At 47.4% G+C, this 22458-nt stretch overlaps 1 protein-coding gene across 2 annotated transcripts in view; it reads right to left on the bottom strand.

Annotated features, from left to right (window-relative positions):
• HMMR (hyaluronan mediated motility receptor) overlaps positions 1 to 22458 on the bottom strand; it is a 731570-nt gene that overhangs the window by 406236 nt on the left and 302876 nt on the right. For both annotated transcript variants that reach the window (XM_030213533.1, XM_030213534.1), the window contains one exon: positions 14133 to 14219. In XM_030213533.1, coding sequence (XP_030069393.1) covers positions 14133 to 14219 — 87 coding nt within the window. The remainder of the gene's footprint in view (positions 1 to 14132; positions 14220 to 22458) is intronic.

Raw genomic sequence — 22458 nt, 5'->3', positions numbered from 1 at the left:
ATGGAGTAGATCTCTTGGCTTTTACGACTTAAGTTCCGGTGTAGTACTTGTTTCTTGCATACTTTACAAATGGGGTACCCTGCCTCTACAAATATACATTTAAAATCTATTCATGAGAGCTCGTTCTCGTTTCAAGCTGCTAAGATTTGGAATGAACTTCCTGAAGAAATCAGGCATACACCATCATATTTTGCTTTTAGGAAAGCTGTAAAGACATTCCTGTTTGAGTTATAATGTATTGAAACATGTTGAAAAGCATGAGAACATTTAGAGGTTATAGTTTATCCTACGGTTCAGTATATATCCTCGATATGAATTTTCCCTTAAATGAGTAGGTGTAATTTGCCTATAAACTGCTTTAAATCCCCCAGGAGAGTTATCAGTATATAAAACATGAATAGAATTAATGACAAGGTTCTAAGATTTGACAAGCTAGAACATACAACTGTGCACTTTGTACAGTTAGGGATACTTTAACCTTACTAGAGAATAGCAAAAAAATAAAACCCAAAGGGTAAGATGATTTGCAATTCCTAATGAATATAGGTAAAGCCCTCAGAGACATTAATTGATTTGATTACTTTATTTATTTTTTGTCTATTAGATTGTAAGCTCTTTGAGCAGGGACTGTCTTTCTTCTATGTTTGTGCAGCGCTGCGTATGCTTTGTAGCGCTATAGAAATGCTAAATAGTAGTAGTAGTAGTAGTAGTAGACCTGCAAGACTTTAATATCTGCAAGAGATTATATAGTCTGCGGTCCTATCTCGTTCATAGGGCTATATTCTACCCATATTAGTTTGCTTATGAACAAAAAATCATTTTAGAAAGTATAACAAAACAATCAGTCTTTTTGCTGAATATTTGCTAGATAATACAATCTAGATAAACGACAGAGAAAACTTTAAAACTTAGCTTTCACTGAAGTAGTGCAATAGCCCCTCTGGTTGAGTAAGTCTTAAATTGAATAAACAACGGGGCCCATATCGTTTCGCCTTGTTACAGGCTTCTTCAGGTTTTGCCCAATAAGGTTATCAAACAGGGGTATCACCTAATGAAAAATATATAAAACACATATTCAACAATGATGTTCATAGCTTAATCTACATGTATATTTAGAAAACTTAATGGAGGCTATTAAGCCTTGTTACTATAACCCACCTAACTCAGAGATAATTGATACGTTAACTAAACTTCACCGGGCTAAAGATATTCAATATAATGTAAAAATCATAAAGTAATGACTTTACAAGACAGAAGATATTTAACATTATACAGACTGAAATGCTTCATGATCTATGGTATATTCTTGAATGTCATTTAGAGTCGTTAAATTTCACATCGTGCTATAGAGACCTAAAAGTATGTAAAATTCTTTAGAAAATGCCTAACACACAATAGGCTGTTGCCATAGGTTTAAACCAATGCTCAGGAATCGTTCGATAACATAACGATATCGTTAGTTTTTGCAAATGATGCCGACGATGCTAGCTTTGCCTCTGTGGAGGATTAAACTTACAAGAAAACTGAAATAAAAGTACTTACTTTACCGTGCTGAGACGTTAATCTTGGGAACGGTTCTTAACAGTCCCAAAATCTTTTCAAACAGAGATACACGCTGACTAGGGGCTTATAACGCGAATAGCATACATAATGTGATGATGTCACTGCGCTCGTGCCTAGAGTTGTCGATGATAACGTCAAGCGTAGCTCTGACGTACATACGTAAACAATCTTCTAATGCAAATATACGGAGCCGCGTCTGTTATGCAATCGCGTCACTCCAGCCATACAGTGATTGTGCTGTGAGACGTACGCTATTGAAAAAATCTCTCACATTAAAGTACTAGCATACTGCTGTCCTCCCCGTCACTTCAATAACGAAAACCAAGCTATGGGGACGATCAGATGGTAATGAATCACCCATGTTGATCTCACAGTTCTTGTGTTGGTGACATTATTTAATCAAACGTCACAAAAAATGTATGTTACTAGAAATGTAAGTTATGCATGACATTCTACCAGACACATAAGGATTTACAATATAATCTTAGACTCTGAACATTTAGAAGGCAGATGTCATAATATTCAATAGAATGCATGCCAATCGATGGAATTATCAAGACCATAAGGTTCTACAGAGTTGAGACTAAAGATACATCTCATCTCTTTCCTCTGGAGCATGAGTTTTCGATTGCCACCCCTATGGGATGCTTCCACTTTATCTATGACACAACATCTAAGATCATCAAAGGTGTGTTTAATTAATTAATTAATAAATATATTTCAACATTTCACTACAAACTGTGAGTATGCAATCGGCATTACAATCAGGAAATCATATAAAGAAAAAATCTTAAAGGCCTATTCGTCCACAAATTTAAGAAAAATTAGATTCCAAGAATTCAAAAACATAAGTAACATACAGTATTTAAGAAAATAATCTAACGGTTGCTAACTCGGGTTAACGACCCTAGCCTGCTATTTATGGAGGGCATACAACATTCATATCTACTCTAGCATCAAGAAATTCTTTTAACTGTTTTGGGTCCACAAATTGAAACTGTTTACCCTCAAGCAGTAAATTACATGTACAAGGAAATCGTAATACAAAGTTTATTCCCAATGCCAACGCTCTAGGACGCTGTTCCAAAAAGGCCCTGCGCCTAGTTTGTGTAGGCTTTCAGAGATCTGGAAAAATACGGATCTTTGAGCCCATGAACAGATTTTCTAAATGTCTTAAGGAAAGTCTTAATATAGCATTGCGATCAGGCTCCAGGACAAAAGTGACCAGCATAGTAGACCTCTGGGTAATAATTTCCAGTGAACTCTCGAGGAATGAAGTCAGATTCATTCCATCTCCCACTACTGGGGGGGTTTCCATCGCCCCCCTTTGGGTTCCAGATGTAATAGGCCCGTGTTATGGGGGGTAACGAGTCCTTATCCATTCCAAGAATATCCACCATATATTTTTTTACCATTTCAACAGGAGAAATTAAAGGAGATTTAGGGAAGTTAAGAAACCTAAGGTTAAGTCTCCTAGCCTGATTCTCCAAATACTCCATTCGTTTATGCAGAAAATTGTTATCCTTAACCAATGCAGTTTCTAAAGTTCCCATTTCTTGCAACTTAGTATTCACATTTTCCAGTTTCGAGGATTGCTGTGCAGACACTTGTGCTTGGAGTAGCGCAGCTTCAGAAAGAGTTTTTATATTGTCAGTATTTTCTTTTAATGTAGTTTGCATAGAGGTTTGAATGTTGTAAACCATGTCCCATAGTGACTCTAATGTCACAATTGCTGGTCTAACCACGCCATTAGCACCAGGGAGGGATTGAGTTTGAGCCCCAACTTGAGTCAGTCTAGTAACAATGTCTTGAGGAAATACCTGTAGTGCTGATTGAATTAGTGCCTCTCTTGGTTGGAGTCCATTCTCTGTCGCTGCAGACCTTCCCTCGAGCGGATTAGGTTGAACCCCATCGGTATCCGTCACTGCTTGGGCTGTCAGCAACTCCCTTCCAGGCTGAGGCGGAGCAATGCGCTCCACAGGGCTCAGGGAAGCCCCGTTAGCGCTTTCAATCGACGCCGACGCATCGAGAGCTGCAGAAGGGGTCGAAGTTCCCCGGGGTCCCGGTTGTTGCTTCGGGAATTGCAGGGTCGTCTGTCGCCACGCCAAAGATGTTTCAGGAACCGAGGGATGTTCCTTAACTTTCCCACTCCGTTTCCCCATCAAAAGAGAGACGAGGCTACAGCGGTAGCGAAGAGGCTGAACAGCAGAGCTACCTCGAGAGCAAACTCAGGTGCGTCCGATCAGAGCGCCATCTTGGAATTCTCTTGTTGTTAACGTGTCCATGGCCTGTGGTTCCAGCCACTTCTGTTTCTTCTCCTTCTGGACCCTCTGGCACCATCGCCTGAACCTGGATGTACAAACGAGGTTCAGGCAATGGTGCCTATGCTGGGAACACTCATGCCTCTCACAGTTCATCATCATTGTCCTCCTCCTCAAGTGGGAGCGACGAGTCTGCATCGATCAACAATCAGCAACCTTTTTTAAGGGGCAGAGGAAGAGGGTCCAGAAGGAGAAGAAACAGAAGTGGCTGGAACCACAGGCCATGGACACGTTCACAACAAGAGAATCAGTGGTGATCAATCTGTCCAGTAGACCACTTACAGCCGATGAGGAGAAAGTCCTTACTAAGGGATTTTCATTTGTGCCATCAGTGCAATTCAATGAATTTCAATTTAACGTAGACCTTGAAAAATTTATGAGGACATTGCACCTGAAGACCTTTTTCGGAGATATTCAAACAAGGGATGAACGCACTGTTATTAATCCTAAGTCCACTTGGAAACCCCAAGTTCCACCAGACCCTGCTCTCACTATGTTCAAGCAGATGGTGCTCACTGACATCAATAAATATAAAACTAAGAATGGGTTTAAATTCCCTAGGAAATACAATCACAGTAGGGCCGAGTCAGCTGCTATTCGTACACTACACAATGATGAGTCTATAGTTATAAAAAAGGCTGATAAGGGTGGGGCAATTGTGATTATGGATAAAAAACAATATAAAGAGGAAGGATTGAGACAACTAACTGATACATCTAATTATGTTAAACTACCTTTGAATCCTACCAAAAGGCTCCAATCATTGATCAATCGTATCACCAATGAAGCATTAGAAAAAGGATTCATCACACCTAAAGATAAAAAATGTCTTTGTTGTTCTCAACCTAAAACACCAGTTCTTTATTTTTTGCCTAAGGTCCACAAACACCCCACCAATCCACCGGGGAGGCCAATTCTTTCTGCTAGGCAGTCTGTGTTAGAACCTTTATCCCAATTTTTGGATGAATTTTTAAAAACAGAAGTCCCCAAAATCGCCTCTTATATCAGGGACAGTACCCACTTCTTACAGAAATTGGCTGCCCTAAGGATCGATGACATTTCATCACTAATGATGGTCACCTTAGATGTAAAATCATTATATACATCTATCCCTCAAGGGGAAGCTTTGTTCACGATCCGAAACGTGCTTGACAAACGGACAAGACCACATTTGATTCCAACAGAATTTCTTAAGAGCCTGGCACGTTTAGCCTTGAAAGAGAACTACTTTTTATTCAATGGAACTCTATATTTACAAACGAGTGGATTGGTGATGGGTGCCACCTTCGCACCGTCTGTTGCAAATTTGTTTATGGAACAATTTGAGAATGAATGGTTGAAGTCTTCACCTTTTGAGGAGCTGATAGTATGTTGGTGGCGCTATATTGATGACATCTTTCTGTTATGGAGAGGCTCTGTAGAGGCTTTTTCCTCATTCATGATCTGGCTTAACAGTTGCAACTCCAGCATCCAATTTACCAGTAATATGTCTAATACCAACATCAGCTATTTGGATGTTGAGGTAGAGAAGACTAGTGGAGGATTTGCAACCAAAGTGCATCATAAAATCACTGAAAGAAATTCCTTCCTCCATCAGAGTAGCTGCCATCCTCAACATATGCGCGACAACTTACCGTTCTCTCAATTCCTGAGAATCAGGCGAATTTGCAGCAATGACGTTACATTCAAACAGCAAGCGAAGGACCTTAAAAAGAAGCTTACAGAACGTGGATATTCCAATAGGGTTCTTAGAAGAGCCTACCGCAGAGCAAAATACAACAATAGAGAACAATTGCTGTCTACCACTTCTTCCAAAAGTAAAGTGAATGATACATACCTGTAGCAGGTGTTCTCCGAGGACAGCAGGCTGATTGTTCTCACTACTGGGTGACGTCCGCGGCAGCCCCCATCAACCGGAAGAAGCTTCGCGGGCGGTCCGCAAGCAGGGCACGCCCACCGCGCATGCGCGACCGTCTTCCCGCCCGTGCGTGACCGTTCCCGCCAGTTGAATGACAAGCAAGAAAAGATGAAACGCAACTCCAGAGGGGAGGAGGGAGGGTAGGTGAGAACAATCAGCCTGCTGTCCTCGGAGAACACCTGCTACAGGTATGTATCATTCACTTTCTCCGAGGACAAGCAGGCTGCTTGTTCTCACGACTGGGGTATCCCTAGCTCTCAAGCTCACTCAAAACAAGAACCCAGGTCAATTGAACCTCGCAACGGCGAGGGTACAACAGAAAATTGACCTACGAAGAACAACTAACTGAGAGTGCAGCCTGACCAGAATAAATTCGGGTCCTGGAGGGTGGAGTTGGATTTACACCCCAAACAGATTCTGCAGCACCAACTGCCCGAACCGATTGTCGCGTCGGGTATCCTGCTGGAGGCAGTAATGTGATGTGAATGTGTGGACAGATGACCACGTCGCAGCCTTGCAAATCTCTTCAATAGAGGCTGACTTCAAGTGGGCCACCGACGCTGCCATGGCTCTGACACTATGAGCCGTGACATGACCCTCAAGAGTCAGCCCAGCCTGGGCATAAGTGAAGGAAATGCAATCTGCTAGCCAATTGGAGATGGTGCGTTTCCCGACAGCGAATCCTAGCCTGTTAGGGTCGAAAGAAATAAACAACTGGGCGGACTGTCTGTGGGGCTGTGTCCGCTCCAAATAGAAGGCCAATGCTCTCTTGCAGTCCAATGTGTGCAACTGACGTTCAGCAGGGCGGGTATGCGGTCTGGGAAAGAATGTTGGCAAGTCAATTGACTGGTTAAGATGGAACTCCGACACCACCTTTGGCAGGAACTTTGGGTGGGTGCGGAGCACTACTCTGTTGTGATGAAATTTGGTATATGGAGCATGAGCTACCAGGGCTTGAAGCTCACTGACCCTACGAGCTGAAGTAACTGCCACCAAGAAAATGACCTTCCAGGTCACGTACTTCAGATGGCAGGTATTCAGTGGCTCAAAAGGAGGTTTCATCAGCTGGATGAGGACGACGTTGAGATCCCATGACACTGTAGGAGGCTTGATAGTGGGCTTTGACAAAAGCAAGCCTCTCATGAATTGAATGACTAAAGGCTCTCCAGAGATGGCTTTACCTTCCACACGATAATGGTAAGCACTAATCGCACTAAGGTGATTCCTTACTGAGTTGGTCTTGAGGCCAGACTCTGATAAGTGCAGAAGGTATTCAAGTAGGTTCTGTGCAGGGCAAGAACGAGGTTCTAGGGCCTTGCTCTCACACCAAACGACAAACCTCCTCCACTTGAAAAAGTAACTCTTTTTAGTGGAATCCTTCCTAGAGGCAAGCAAGACACGGGAGACACCCTCAGACAGACCCAACGCAGTGAAGTCTACGCCCTCAACATCCAGGCCGTGAGAGCCAGGGACTGAAGGTTGGGGTGCAGCAACGCTCCGTCGTTCTGCGAAATGAGAGTCGGAAAACACTCCAATCTCCACGGTTCTTCGGAGGACAACTCCAGAAGAAGAGGGAACCAGATCTGACGGGGCCAAAAGGGCGCTATCAGAATCATGGTGCCGTGGTCTTACTTGAGCTTCAGTAAGGTCTTCCCCACCAAAGGTATGGGAGGATAAGCATACAGGAGGCCGGTCCCCCAATGAAGGAGAAAGGCGTCCGACGCTAGCCTGCCGTGTGTCTGAAGTCTGGAACAGAACAGAGGCAGCTTGTGGTTGGTCTGAGAGGCGAAAAGGTCCACCGAGGGGGTGCCCCACTCTCGGAAGATCTTGCGTACCACTCTGGAATGAAGCGACCACTCGTGCGGTTGCATGACTCTGCTCAGTCTGTCGGCCAGACTGTTGTTTACACCTGCCAGGTATGTGGCTTGGAGGAGCATGCCGAACTGGCAAGCCCAACGCCACATCCCGACGGCTTCCTGACACAAGGGGCGAGATTCGGTGCCCCCCTGCTTGTTGGTGTAATACATTGCAACCTGATTGTCTGTCCGAATTTGGATAATTTGGCAGGACAGCCAATCTCTGAAAGCCTTCAGTGCGTTCCAGATCGCTCGGAGCTCCAGGAGGTTGATCTGCAGATCCTTTTCCTGGAGGGACCACAGACCCTGGGTGTGAAGCCCATCGACATGAGCTCCCCACCCCAGGCGAGATGCATCCGTCGTCAGCACTTTCGTGGGCTGCGGAATTTGGAATGGACGTCCCAGGGTCAAATTGGTCCGAATGGTCCACCAGAGCAGTGAAGTGCGGCAACTGGTGGAGAGGCGGATGACATCTTCTAGATTCCCGGTGGCTTGGAACCACTGGGAAGCTAGGGTCCATTGAGCAGATCTCATGTGAAGACAAGCCATGGGAGTCACATGAACTGTGGAGGCCATATGACCCAGAAGTCTCAACATCTGCCGAGCTGTGACCTGCTGAGACGCTCTGGTCTGCGAAGCCAGGGACAGGAGGTTGTTGGCCCTCGCTTCGGGAAGGAAGACCTGAGCCGTCTGGGTATTCAGCAGAGCTCCTATGAATTCCAGCGACTGGGTTGGCTGGAGATGGGACTTTGGGTAATTTATCACAAACCCCAGCAGCTCCAGGAGTTGAATAGTGCACTGCATGGACCGGAGGGCTTGACCAGCCAATCGTCGAGATATGGGAACATTTGCACTCCCAGCTTGCGTAGATATGCTGCTACCACCACGAGGCACTTCGTAAACACCCGTGGGGCAGAGGCGAGCCCAAAGGGCAGCACACAATACTGAAAGTGCCGTGCGCCCAGGCGGAATCTGAGATACTGTCTGTGAGCTGGCAGTATCGGGATGTGAGTGTATGCGTCCTTTAAATCCAGGGAACATAGCCAATCATTTTTCTGAATCATTGGCATAAGGGTGCCCAAGGAAAGCATCCTGAACTTTTCTTTGACCAGGAATTTGTTCAGGCCTCTCAGGTCTAGGATGGGGCGCATCCCCACTGTTTTCTTTTCCACAAGGAAGTACCTGGAATAGAATCCCTGCCCTTCCTGCCCGGGTGGTACGGGCTCGACCGCATTGGTGCTGAGAAGGGCGGAGAGTTCCTCTGCAAGTACCTGCTTGTGATGGGAGCTGAAGGACTGAGCTCCCGGAGGACAATTTGGTGGAAGGGAGGCCAAATTTAGGGCGTATCCGCACCGCACTATTTGGAGAACCCATTGGTCGGAGGTTATGAGAGGCCACCTTTGGTGAAAAAATTTTAACCTCCCTCCGACCGGCAGATCGTCCGGCACGGACACTTTGATGGCGGCTATGTTCCCGTGGATCCAGTCAAAAGCCCGTCCCCGGCTTTTGCTGTAGAGGCGCAGGGGGCTGCTTAGGCGCACGCTGTTGACGAGAACAAGCGCGCTGGGGCTGTCCCTGTGCCTGTCGAGGCATTCGGGCCGGCTGGGTGTACCTACGCTTGGTAAAAGAATAGGGCGCAGCCTGCCGGGCCCGGGAAAAACGTCCACCTGCTGAGGTGGTTGCTGAAGGCGCCCGGTGGGAGAGCTTGTCGAGGGCGGTTTCCCGCTGATGCAGTTGGTCCACCAACTGCTCGACCTTCTCACCAAAAATATTATCCCCCCGGCAAGGGACGTCAGCCAGTCTCTGCTGGGTGCGGTTGTCCAGGTCAGAGGCGCGCAGCCTTGAGAGCCTGCGCATCACTATACTTTGGGCCGCAGCTCGAGACGCCACGTCACAGGTGTCATAGATACCCCTGGACAGGAACCTTCTGCACGCCTTCAGCTGCCTGACCACCTCCTGAAAAGGCCTGGACTGCTCCGGCGGGAGCTTATCGACCAGGTCCGCCAGTTGCTTCACATTGTTCCGCATGTGGATGCTCGTGTAGAGCTGGTAAGACTGGATGCGGGTCACGAGCATGGAAGATTGGTAGGCCTTCCTCCCAAACGAGTCCAGAGTGCGAGACTCCCGCCCCGGGGGCGCCAAGGCGGTATCCCTCGAACTCCGTGCCCTCTTGAGAGCAGAATCCACGACCGCCGAGTTGTGGGGCAATTGGGGCCGCATTAACTCTGGGTCCGAGTGGATTCTGTACTGGGACTCTGCTTTCTTGGGAATGGTGGGATTAGATAATGGTCTCATCCAGTTCCGGAGCAGTGTCTCTTTGAGGACATTGTGCAACGGCACCGTGGAGGACTCTCTAGGTGGTGATGGATAGTCGAGGACTTCGAGCATCTCAGCCCTCGGCTCGTCCACAGAGACCACGGGGAAGGGAATGCATATATACATGTCCCTAACAAAGGAGGCAAAGGAGAGGCTCTCAGGAGGCGAGAGGTGAAGGCGTGGGGTCGGAGGGAAGGCCCACAGACTCCTCTGAGGAGAAATATCTGGGGTCCTCCTCCTCCCCCCACGAGGCCTCTTCCTTGGTATCGGACATAAGCTCATGTAGCTGAGTCCTCAACCGGGCCCGGCTCGACGTCGAGGCACCGAGGCCTCGGTGTCGTCGAGCGGTGGACTCCCGCGCCGGCGGGGACGAAGCTCCCTTCATCGACGTCGACGTGTACTCCACCTGCGTGGCGGTCGAGACCGGCACCGCAAGCGGCGTCGGTGTCGAAGGCCTCGGCACCGGGCTAGAGCTCGCCGGCGCCACAGTCAACGGCGCCGAGGGCGCAAGCACCCCCGGCACCGGCACAGCCTGGCGCATCAGCCCTTCCAGGATCCCCGGAAGGATGGCTCGGAGGCACTCGTCCAGGCCCGTTGCCGGGAAAGACGGGGGGGCCGGTAGAGGCGTCGGTGCCGGAAGCTGCTCGGGTCCAGGAGACTGCACCGAAGTGCTAGGACCCTGACGCGTCGGTACCTCCGCTACCGAGGGGGACCTTTCCTCTCGACGCTGACTTGAGGGGCCGGATCAGACAGGGTTTGGTCCCGAGGGCCATGAGCAGAGGGAGTGACCGGGGCCGACTGCACACGCGGCCTCTCACCCCTACCCTCACCGGAAGACCGGCGGGCCGACGGGACCTGTGCTCCTGGGGTCGATGCCATCGGTGCCGATTTCGCAGACATCGATACTGGTACCGAAGAACCGGCCGTCGATACCGATGCCGTCGAGGTCGAGGGGCCGGCGCAAGTTCCAAAAATACGGTCCTGAAGAACTTGCCTCGCAACTTGAGTCCGTTTCCGGAGACCAAGACACAAAGTACACGACTTGGTATCGTGCTCCGGCCCGAGGCACTGGAGGCACCAAGCGTGGGTGTCGGTCTGCGAGATAGGCCGGCCGCACCGACCACACTTTTTAAATCCACTCGGGACCTTCGAGGACATCGATGGAAAAATCGCGTCAGCGAAATCAAAGTCGTCGATGGTGGCGGTAAAATCACACCTCGAAAAATAATCGACCGCGCGGCCACAAGGCCGCAACGCGACGCCCCCGCTAGAAAACGAGGGAAAAAACAGCGCGTTCTCTTTTTTTTTTTTTTTTAACAAAAGAAAAACCCTTGCGGAACGCGCGACAACAACAAGGAAAAAAACAAAGAAGGTTCGCGAACAACGCGACGGTTTTCCGGGGCTGACGAAGAGAGAGATGTGCGACACGTCTCTCTCCAGGTGCGGAAAAGAAAAGACTGGCGGGAACGGTCACGCAAGGGCGGGAAGACGGCCGCACATGCGCGGTGGGCATGCCCTGCGTGCGGACCGCCCGCGAAGCTTCTTCCGGTTGATGGGGGCTGCCGCGGTCGTCACCCAGTCGTGAGAACAAGCAGCCTGCTTGTCCTCGGAGAATGACATGGACACTATCACCATGGTCCTAGGATACACAGAAGCGGGTGGGCACATAGCCAGCATTCTCAGAAACAGATGGGACATTTTATAGTCTTTACCCATCTTTCAAAAGAAGAGATTGAGAATAGCCTTCTCCAGAGCTAATAACTTAAAAGACAAACTGAGCCCTGCAGACTTAAGAACTATCCAACCACCTAGATTTGTGGGACATTTCAAGTGTGGCAATTGTTCTTTCTGTAAGATCATGACACAGACTAAATCGTTTTATAATGCCCACACCAACACCACTGTTCCTCTCAAGCAGTTCTCTAATTGCTCGACTGACTATGTAGTATACGCTTTGACTTGTCCATGCAATAAAACCTATGTAGGCATGACTACTAGAAAGCTGAAAATTAGACTCTCCGAACACAAATCCAACATAAGTAGAGCAGTAATGAAAGAGCCAATGGTTGAACATTGTGTAACATCAAAACACACCTTTGATGATCTTAGATGTTGTGTCATAGATAAAGTGGAAGCATCCCATAGGGGTGGCAATCGAAAACTCATGCTCCAGAGGAAAGAGACGAGATGGATCTTTAGTCTCAACTCTGTAGAACCTTATGGTCTTAATAATTCCATCGATTGGCATGCATTCTATTGAATATTATGACATCTGCCTTCTAAATGTTCAGAGTCTAAGATTATATTGTAAATCCTTATGTGTCTGGTAGAATGTCATGCATAACTTATATTTCTAGTAACATACATTTTTTGTGACGTTTGATTAAATAATGTCACCAACACAAGAACTGTGAGATAAACATGGGTGATTCATTACCATCTGATCGTCCCCATAGCTTGGTTTTCGTTATTGAAGTGACGGGGAGGACAGCAGTATGCTAGTACTTTAATGTGAGAGATTTTTTCAATAGCGTATGTCTCACAGCACAATCACTGTATGGCTGGAGTGACGCGATTGCATAACAGACGCGGCTCCGTATATTTGCATTAGAAGATTGTTTACGTATGTACGTCAGAGCTACGCTTGACGTTATCATCGACAACTCTAGGCACGAGCGCAGTGACATCATCACGTTATGTATGCTATTCGCGTTAAGCCCCTAGTCAGCGTGTATCTCTGTTTGAAAAGATTTTGGGACTGTTAAGAACCGTTCCCAAGATTAACGTCTCAGCACGGTAAAGTAAGTACTTTTATTTCAGTTTTCTTGTAAGTTTAATTCTCCACAGAGGCAAAGCTAGCATCGTCGGCATCATTTGCAAACACTAACGATATCGTTATGTTATCGAACGATTCCTGAACATTGGTTTAAACCTATGGCAACAGCCTATTGTGTGTTAGGCATTTTCTAAAGAACTTTACATACTTTTAGGTCTCTATAGCACGATGTGAAATTTAACGACTCTAAATGACATTCAAGAACATACCATAGATCATGAAGCATTTCAGTCTGTATAATGTTAAATATCTTCTGTCTTGTAAAGTCATTACTTTATGATTTTTACATTATATTGAATATCTTTAGCCCGGTGAAGTTTAGTTAACGTATCAATTATCTCTGAGTTAGGTGGGTTATAGTAACAAGGCTTAATAGCCTCCATTAAGTTTTCTAAATATACATGTAGATTAAGCTATGAACATCATTGTTGAATATGTGTTTTATATATTTTTCATTAGGTGATACCCCTGTTTGATAACCTTATTGGGCAAAACCTGAAGAAGCCTGTAACAAGGCGAAACGATATGGGCCCCGTTGTTTATTCAATTTAAGACTTACTCAACCAGAGGGGCTATTGCACTACTTCAGTGAAAGCTAAGTTTTAAAGTTTTCTCTGTCGTTTATCTAGATTGTATTATCTAGCAAATATTCAGCAAAAAGACCGATTGTTTTGTTATACTTTCTAAAATTATTTTTTGTTCATAAGCAAACTAATATGGGTAGAATATAGCCCTATGAACGAGATAGGACCGCAGACTATATAATCTCTTGCAGATATCAAAGTCTTGCAGGTCAGACCTCGGTTAATCCTTGGTCTCTGAGGGCTTTACCTATATTCATTAGGAATTGCAAATCATCTTACCCTTTGGGTTTTATTTTTTTGCTGTTCTCTAGTATTGTGGTATTAGATTACGGAACTAAGGAGAACAGCTCATACTGTTTTCTTGATAAGATACTTTAACCTTACAAAAGTGTCAACATTTATGGCAATACTCTAGCATATCTACTGTAAACTAATTACTACGTAGACTACATTTTTAGTTTGTTACACTAATTAAACAGATGCCAAATGTACATTTCAAATCACAAAAGGAAATTCCTTTATAGAAAATAATGGTGTACAGCTGCACTGCCACGCTGTCATACTTCCAAATTGGTTAAGAAACTCAGAATAATTCAATCCATAAGTCTTAGATGATTAATGTGGCCACATACCGGATAAGTGACAAAGTCATCAAATTCAGTCTTATGAAACAGATGGGTTTTATAACTAGCTGCCACTTGGCAATAAAAAGTTCAAAAACATAAAAATAGAAGTTACCCAATTTCTGCTATACATTCCAAGAGCTTTTTCTCCATTTCAGCCTTTTCTACCACCACCGTGTCCTTCTCTTGATCAGCAGCAATTCTGAAATGAGAAAAATGTTTCAGGGATGTTAGTCTTTTGGCCTATCGATTCCCTTTTCCTCCTTTGGATTTCCAACTCATCTGAACAAGGCAGGAATCGGTTGTGTATGGATTTTCTCCTATTTTACCTTCTCCCAACTTCAGTCCTATAATTGCAGCTATGTTTCGGCGCACAGCGCTTGCATTAAAGCACAGAAATCTGCATCCCAGTTCTCAGGTGAGCAAGTTGTGTGAAGCATTAATTTTATTGATTATGCCCATCTAATATCATAATCATACTTAAGAATTGTACGTATTTGCAGGTCATTTCATTTCTTAACCCTGCACATAGTACATACGATTGTAACCGTTTACATGCTTTTCACAGACTCACATTTCTTTAGCAATACCTCCTACCATTGTATGCTTCTTTTTATACAAACACACAAATGTATCGCTACTCTTAGTCATGAACGTTGACTTCAAAGGTTTCTCACAAGTTTTTTGGTGGTTTATTTTTCTTTGTGGTGAAATAAATCAATTCAATATAAAGTCACACTGTATATGTATCTAATCAGTGATTTCTGTGTTTATTATGTAGTAATGCAGGTTTTAATGCAGACCACTGAAACACAGCCCATGTCAGGTCTATAAATTAAAGATTTGTCCCTACTTTGAAGGCTCTTGGTGCTCTTTGTTTTGTATAGTTTGTACTTTGATCCTCTGTGTTGTTGTGGCACTAGTCCTTGGCCAGGAGTCATGCGTGGGATAAACACAAAGGAATCCTGTTCAGAAGGAATGGATCCACAGCAGCTTAGTGGAGATTGCATGGCAACATCAGTAATTAGGAAGCAAAAATAGTGCTGGGCAGACTCCATGGTCTGAGCCCTGAAAATGGCAAGGACAAATCAAGGTTAGGTATACACATAAAGTAGCCCATACAATGAGTATATCTTATTGGGTAGACTGAATGGACCATACAGGTCTTTATCTGCTGTTATCTACTATATTACTATATTAATATGTTATGAGGGCTCTTTCTTGAACAACTGAAATCATGGATACTAAAACTGTGCACTGGGTGACATCTACTATGCAAAGGGAAAATTAGGTTCTTACCATGATAATTTTCTTTCCTTTAGTCATAGCAGATGAAGCCATTACGTATGGGTTGTGTCCATCAACCAGCAGGGGGAGATAGAGAGCACTCAACTTTTCACAGTGCCTCATGGTCAGCTAGCTCCACTGCCTCTTCAGTATTTGAAGCTTCCAAAGCAGTATGGCAAACCGCAATGGGAATAACATGAACTTTCCTCACAGCGAACGATGGCCCCTTAACAAGGGCATAAACTCAACAAAAGGAGGGAATGAACTCATCCCCCTGGAGGGAATAAACTCGTCCTCCACTTTGAATAAACGGAGGAAATACTTGCATCCTCCTGGAGGGAATAAACTCATCCTCCCAAAACATGAACTAGAGGGAATGAACTCATCCTCCTATCACTGTAAAAAGAATCCTGAAGACTGTTTTCCGACTCCCCAAGGAAGGAATATAACTTCAGGAAACAAGAACAGCACCTAAAATCAGAATCACTGCAATACAGAGAATCATATAGGGAGGGCTCATGGCTTCATCTGCTATGACTAAAGGAAAGAAAATTATCATGGTAAGAACCTAATTTTCCCTTCCTTGTCATCAAGCAGATGAAGCCATTACGTATGGGATGTAACAAAGCAATCCCTAAATAGGGTGGGAACAAGCCACACCACGCGCTAGCACCTGTGCTCCAAAATGCGCATCCTCCTGGCAGCCACATCCAGCCTGTAATGTCGGGCGAAAGAGAGCTTAGAAGCCCATGTTGCAGCACTGCAAATCTCATGAAGAGATAGTGCTCCAGTTTCCGCCCAGGAAGAGGAAATCGCTCCTGTGGAATGTGCCTTAAAGGCTTCAGGCGGAGCCCGGCCAGACAGCAGATATGCTGAAAAGATAGCTTCTTTGAGCCAACGGGCAATAGTGGCTTTAGACGCTGAAGACCATCTGCAAGGACCTGCAAACAGCACAAAAAGATGATCAGAGGTCCTGAAAGAATTTGTAATTCGCAGATACTGCAACAGAGTCCTGCGCACATCCAAAAGGTGCAACTGCCCAAATGAATCTGGAAACTCCTCCTCAACAAAGGAGGGAAGAAAAACAGGCTGGTTTAGGTGAAACGCTGAAACCACCTTAGGCATGAAGGAAGGCACGGTCCGAAACGTGACCCCTGACTCTGAGAATTGCAGAAAAGGGTCTCTACAGGACAGCGCCTGGAGCTCTGACACCCGTCTCGCCAAGGTAATGGCCACTAAAAAGATGGCCTTCAGTGTCAAATATTTCTCTGAAGCACGCCGAAGCGGTTCAAAGGGAGCCCCCTGAAGGGCCTTCAATACTAACCCCAGGTTCCAAGCTGGACAAGGTGCCCACACGGGAGGATGGAGCCGAAGCACCTCTCTAAGAAACTGTGCCACATCTGGATGAGCAGCTAAGGACACGCCTTCAACCTTGCCACACAGGGAGGCCAATGCTGCCACTTGCACCCACAGGGAATTAAAGGCCAAGCCTTTGTGTACATCATCCTGCAAAAAGTCCAGAATCGGCGAGACAGGAGCCCGCAACGGAGAAAGCGCTCTTGAAACACACCAGACTTCAAACTGGCGCCAAATCCTGGCATAAGCCACGGAAGTGGAGCGCTTACGGGCCTGCAGGAGAGTGGAAATTACCTTATTTGAGTAGCCTTTATCTCTCAATTGCGCCCTCTCAATCGCCGTGCCATAAGACCAAAGCGGCAGGCGTCCTCCATGGCCACCGGACCCTGTGACAACAGGTGCGGAACCAGAGGTAACGGAAAGGGAGCCTCCAACAGCATCTGTCAGAGGTCCGCATACCAAGGCCTCCTGGGCCAATCCGGGGCGATGAGCACCACTTTTACTGGATGCAGCCGAATCCGTAGGAGCACTCACCCTATCAAGGGCCACGGAGGGAAGACATACAGCAAGCCCAGGGGCCAGGGTTGAGCCAAGGCAGCCAACCCGGCAGAGCGAGGGTCCCTCCCGTCTGCTGAAGAAGCACAGGACTTTGGCATTGGAACTGGTCGCCATAAGATCCATCACTGGCTTGCCCCATTTGGCACATATCTGCAGGAATACATCGTCTGCTAGTTCCCACTCCGCTGGATCGATCTGATGCCTGCTTAGATAGTCGGCTTGCACGTTGCTCTGACCTGCAATGTGAGCTGCTGACAGGGACTGTAGATGCAGCTCAGCCCAGTGGCAAATTTGTTGGGCCTGCGCGGCTAGAGCTCTGCACTGAGTGCCGGCCTTGTCGATTTATGTAGGCTACTGCTGTCGTGTTGTACGACATCACCCGGACAGCCAATCCTTCCAGGGACACTTGAAAGGCCAGAAGAGCCAGAAACACCGCTTTCAACTCCAGGCGGTTGATAGACCACTCCGACTCGTCGGGCGTCCACAGACCCTGGGCATGCTTCCCCTGGCAATGTGCGTCACAGCCCTTCAGGCTGGCATCTGTCACCACTAGGCACCAATCGGGGAGCGCCAGCGGCATTCCCCGCCGCAACATGCTGTCCGAGAGCCACCACTCCATACTAAGGCGGGCCGCAGGGAGCCAAGAAAGTCTGCACTGATAATCCTGAGATATTGGAGACCATCGTTGAAGTAGAGAATAATGTAGAGGTCTCAGGTGCGCTCTCGCCCATTGCACCACTTCCAAGGTGGCCGTCATCGATCCCTACAGCTGGACAATGTCCCAAGCTCGCGGGCAGGGCATCCTCAGGAGCAGATGGACCTGATTCTGAAGCTTACACCACCTTTGCTCGGGAAGAAACACATAGCCCAAGGCTGTCAAACCTGGCCCCCAAATATTCTAGAGATTGCGAGGGGGTCAGGTAACTTTTGGCCATATTGACGACCCAGTACAGAGATTGAAGGACTGAAACCACTCTGGCTGTAGCTAGATGACTCTCTTTTTCTGAGTCTGCTCTGATGAGCCAAGCGTCTAGGTACGGGTGAACCCGGATACCCTCTCGCCTGAGAAAGGCAGCTACTACCACCATTACCTTGGAGAAGGTTCGGGGAGCTGTGGCAAGGCCAAAAGGCAAGGCCCGAAACTGGAAATGTTTTCCCAACACCGCAAACCGCAGAAAGTTCTGGTGCGGGGGCCAAATTGGTATGTGCAAGTAAGCTTATTTCAGGTCTAGAGACGTGAGAAACTCTTCTGGCTGCACCGCCGCAATGACGGAGCGCAGGGTTTCCATGTGAAAATGCCGCACTCTTAAGGACTTGTTTAGCTCTTTTAAGTCCAGGATCGGGCGAAAAGACCCGCCTTTTTGTGGCACCACAAAGTAAATGGAGTAGTGGCCTAGACCTTGTTCGGCGGGAGGCACCGGGGTCACAGCCCCTATTTTGCACAGACTGTGCAAAGTCTCCTCTACCGCCGCCCGTTTGGCGGCAGAACCGCATTGGGACTCCACAAACACGTCTCTCACCGGGGCATCGAATTCTATTCGGTATACGTCTCTGATCAGGTCCAAGACCCACTGATCTGCAGAGATTTTGGCCCACTCCTTGGAAAAGAAGGAAAGTCTTCCTCCGATGACAGGAAACGAGGAGGGGGCCGGCGCACCATCATTGAGAGGGTCGCCCCTGAACTCCAGGCCTTGAACCGGCAGCTGCGGAACGTTTGTCCGAGTGAAAGGAGTTTCTCTGCTGAAAGCGGGCACTCGAAGTGAACCCAGCAGCATGCCCCGGCCGGTACCTTCTAGCTTCACGGAAGCGAGGTCTGTAAGAGGAGCGGATCGCCTGACCCATAGAGGAAGGCTTTGGCCTATCTTCGGGCAAGCGCTGAGGTTTGGAATCCCCCAGGCCTTTAACAATGTTTTTCAGCTCCTCACCAAATAGGAGAAGGCCTTGAAAGGGCAACTTCACCAACCTTTGCTTAGAGGCCATGTCCTCCGCCCAATGTCGTAGCCAAAGAGAGCGGCGAGCCACCGCTGCTACAGCCATTTGTTTAGCCGAAGCTCTGACCATATCATAAAGGGCATCAGCTAAAAAGGACAAAGTCGACTCCATCCGCGGAGCCACTTCAGATAATGTCTCCGCTCCATCACCGGGCTGTTCCACTGCCTGCTGTAACCAAGCCAGGCAGGTTCTAGCAGCATAACAACTGCATGCAGACACCCAAACAGTGAGACCTGCCAAATCAAAGGACCGCTTCAGAGCTGAATCAAGCCTGCGGTCTTGAATATCCTTCAGGGCAACTCCTCCTTCAACAAGGAGGGTAGTTCTCTTTGTCACAGCCGTGACCAGGGCATCCACTTTAGGCATTGCAAAGCGAGCCAAATGTTCCTCACTCAGAGGGTATAATTGCCCCATAGCCCTGGCAACCTTCAAAAGGACCCTCGGGGTCAGCCCATTGAGCCGAAATAAGCTCTTGGATGGAGTCATGCAAAGGAAAGGCTCGAGCAGGCTTTCTGGTACTAGCCATCCTTGGATTAACAGAGGAGGCTGTGCCACTCCCAGGATCTTCAATCGAGAGGGCTTGTAAGGCATCTGAAATAAGCGCTGTCAGCTCCTCGCGGTGGAAAATCCTCACTGCAGACTGATCATCAAGCTCCTGTGGCAATTCTGCACCCGACTCTTGCTCCTCAACCCAAGAAGTTCTGCCAGACCCCTCAGAATCCTCATAGCCCGACCACCGGGGGGGGGGGGGGGGGGGCCCACACTCAGAAGGGGAATTAGCCCTTCTGCGTTTATCAGGAGGATAAGAAACAGGCAAAGCCAACTCCAAAAGGCCAGGATCCACCGGGGGGGTGGGGGGGGGGGGTGGGGAGGGGGCAGGCAGAGGGTCCGAAGAACCCTGTGGAAGAGCTCTTTTAAGCATGTAAGCCCTATGCAGCATTAAAACAAAATCAGGGGAGAATACCGCTCCCTGACCGCCCGGATCCTGCCCAGGACAATCAGCTCTATTATTAGCCTCACTCAGAGGAGCCCCCCCCCCCCCCCCCCAGGATTCAGGGCTCTCCGTCGCAACGGAGGCCGCGCCATGTGGAAAATCCAAAATGGCGTCCGCTGCCAGCTCAGAGCGCAACAGATCGCCGCTCGCCATGCTCGGGCTGGCTCTACCGTCTGTACAGCACGAATTACAGAGCCCCGCTGCTGATTTGAGCTTGCCACATTTAGAACAGTGGTTTACAGTCTCTGCAGCCATCACCGAAAACGGAGGTAAAATTCAAAAATGGCGGTTCGCGCCAAAAACGTCCCGATCGCAGGCCCACCCTGGAGTCAGAAAGCACTCTTACCTCACTAGACCAAGTATCACAGCTCCGGTCCTGCAGAAGAATCTCAAGAAAAAAAACTCTTTTCCATTTTTTTTTTTTAACGCTGTGAGGAAAGCAGAGGCAAAAGAGGTAAATAAAAATACTCCGAAGGCTCAGATGAGTGGGAAAGGCAGGGAAAGGCGAACCAATGTGCCTGCATCCACTGAGTGGGAAAGGACAAGGAAAAGCAAGCTAATATGTCCACATCCACGGGGGCATGGGTAAGGCAGGGAAAGGGCTGACCTATGTGCCTTCAAAGTGAAGCTGCTATAGCCTCTAACACCCCGGCTAACAACTGGCAAGCCAGGAGCCGCCCCCAGGCAGATTTTTGATAGAGCTCGAAGAAGCTGCAGCCACCCTGCTTGGGGAAATAAGAGAATACTGAAGAGGCAGTGGAGCTAGCTGGCCATGAGGCACTGTGAAAAGTTGAGTGCTATCTCCCCCTGCTGGTTGATGGACACAACCCACACGTAATGGCTTCATTTGCTTGATGACAAGGAAGAACAGGAAACTAACCACAGAATTCCCAGTTAACCTAGAAGGCAGAAAACTGGAAACTCAGATTCTTCTACATGACAACATGCAGTAGTCACTGAGCCACTGGGGAAAGTCAGGGATGCCAATTTTGATATTTTTTTTAATAAAGGTTTTTTTTAAAGGTGTGAGAAAAACACAACAAACAAACAAAAAAAACTGCATGTCTTTTCTCAGTGATACCTTCCTTTCCCACTCTGGATAACATTTATATATTTACTAAGGCAGCAAGATGGCAGCTGAGAGGGAGTGTTGAGAAGTTGCTCCTAACCCTACTTCATTTTCCTTGAGATTCGAAATTTTCTTTCCTCTATGCGTAAGAGGAGGGGCAGGCAATGCGCTGGTCCCGCAGCGCAAGTCTCGCCAATTGTGGGGTCTTTGGATCGCTTTCTCCTCCTCGGGTGTTATAACTGAGTTCAATTCCCACTTCAGGCACAGGCAGCTCCTTGTGACTCTGGGCAAGTCACTTAACCCTCCATTGCCCCATGTAAGCCGCATTGAGCCTGCTATGAGTGGGAAAGCACGGGGTACAAATGTAACAAAAATTTAAAAAAAAAAAAAACTTCACAGCTGGAGGGAGCGAGGAAAGGCGAGCCACGCCTCTGCTTAGAAGTAGAGACATCGTTAAGCCCTGAAGTACGGGCTCCACCTCCCATGCTGATGGACACGCCGAGAAGGGGCCAGGAAACCCTTAGTACCCGAGAGGCGATAGAGCTTCCTGGTGCGGGACCCAGCTCGGAGAGAATACCGCAGACTATATCCACACAAGCAGATGCAGATCAACAGGGAGAGAATGCTCATGCTGAAAACCATCTGAGGAAGGTGACACTACTTCCAAAAGAATCACTGGTAGATCTTGAATCACCAAGTTATTCTTACTTAAGAAACCAGAAAAAAATCACAATAAAAGTAATTTGGGAAGCCCTTATGGGTCAGGAAATTTCTCCCTATCAAAAGCTCTCACCTTTAAATTCAACAATCCCAGATTTTATCAGGAAAAATACCAACATTAGAGGAAAATATGTAAACTATGGATAAAACGCTAGAGACTAATACAAAAGAAGGGGAAAATTAGGTTCTTACCTTGGTAATTTTCTTTCCTTTAGTCACAGCAGATGAATCCATTAACTGATGGATTGTATCCGCCTACCAGCAGGTGGAGATAGAGAACACTGAAAAACCAGTGCTTTTTTTGTAAGAAAAAAGGTGCCGGTACTCATGCAGGGCAACCTGGGGGTGGGGCTACTACAAATGCTCCGCCCGATATATAGCTCTGCCCCTATATTAGCCACACCCCACGGTAGCCACACCCCTTTACCAGCCATAGAGCATATAAAAAGCATCTTTGAGAATATT

Source organism: Microcaecilia unicolor, chromosome 8 (genome assembly GCF_901765095.1).
Source record: "Microcaecilia unicolor chromosome 8, aMicUni1.1, whole genome shotgun sequence".
Taxonomy (NCBI): Eukaryota; Metazoa; Chordata; class Amphibia; order Gymnophiona; family Siphonopidae; genus Microcaecilia; species Microcaecilia unicolor.
Note: the sequence above shows the minus strand (reverse complement) of the source record. Positions and strands in the feature narration are given on the sequence as shown.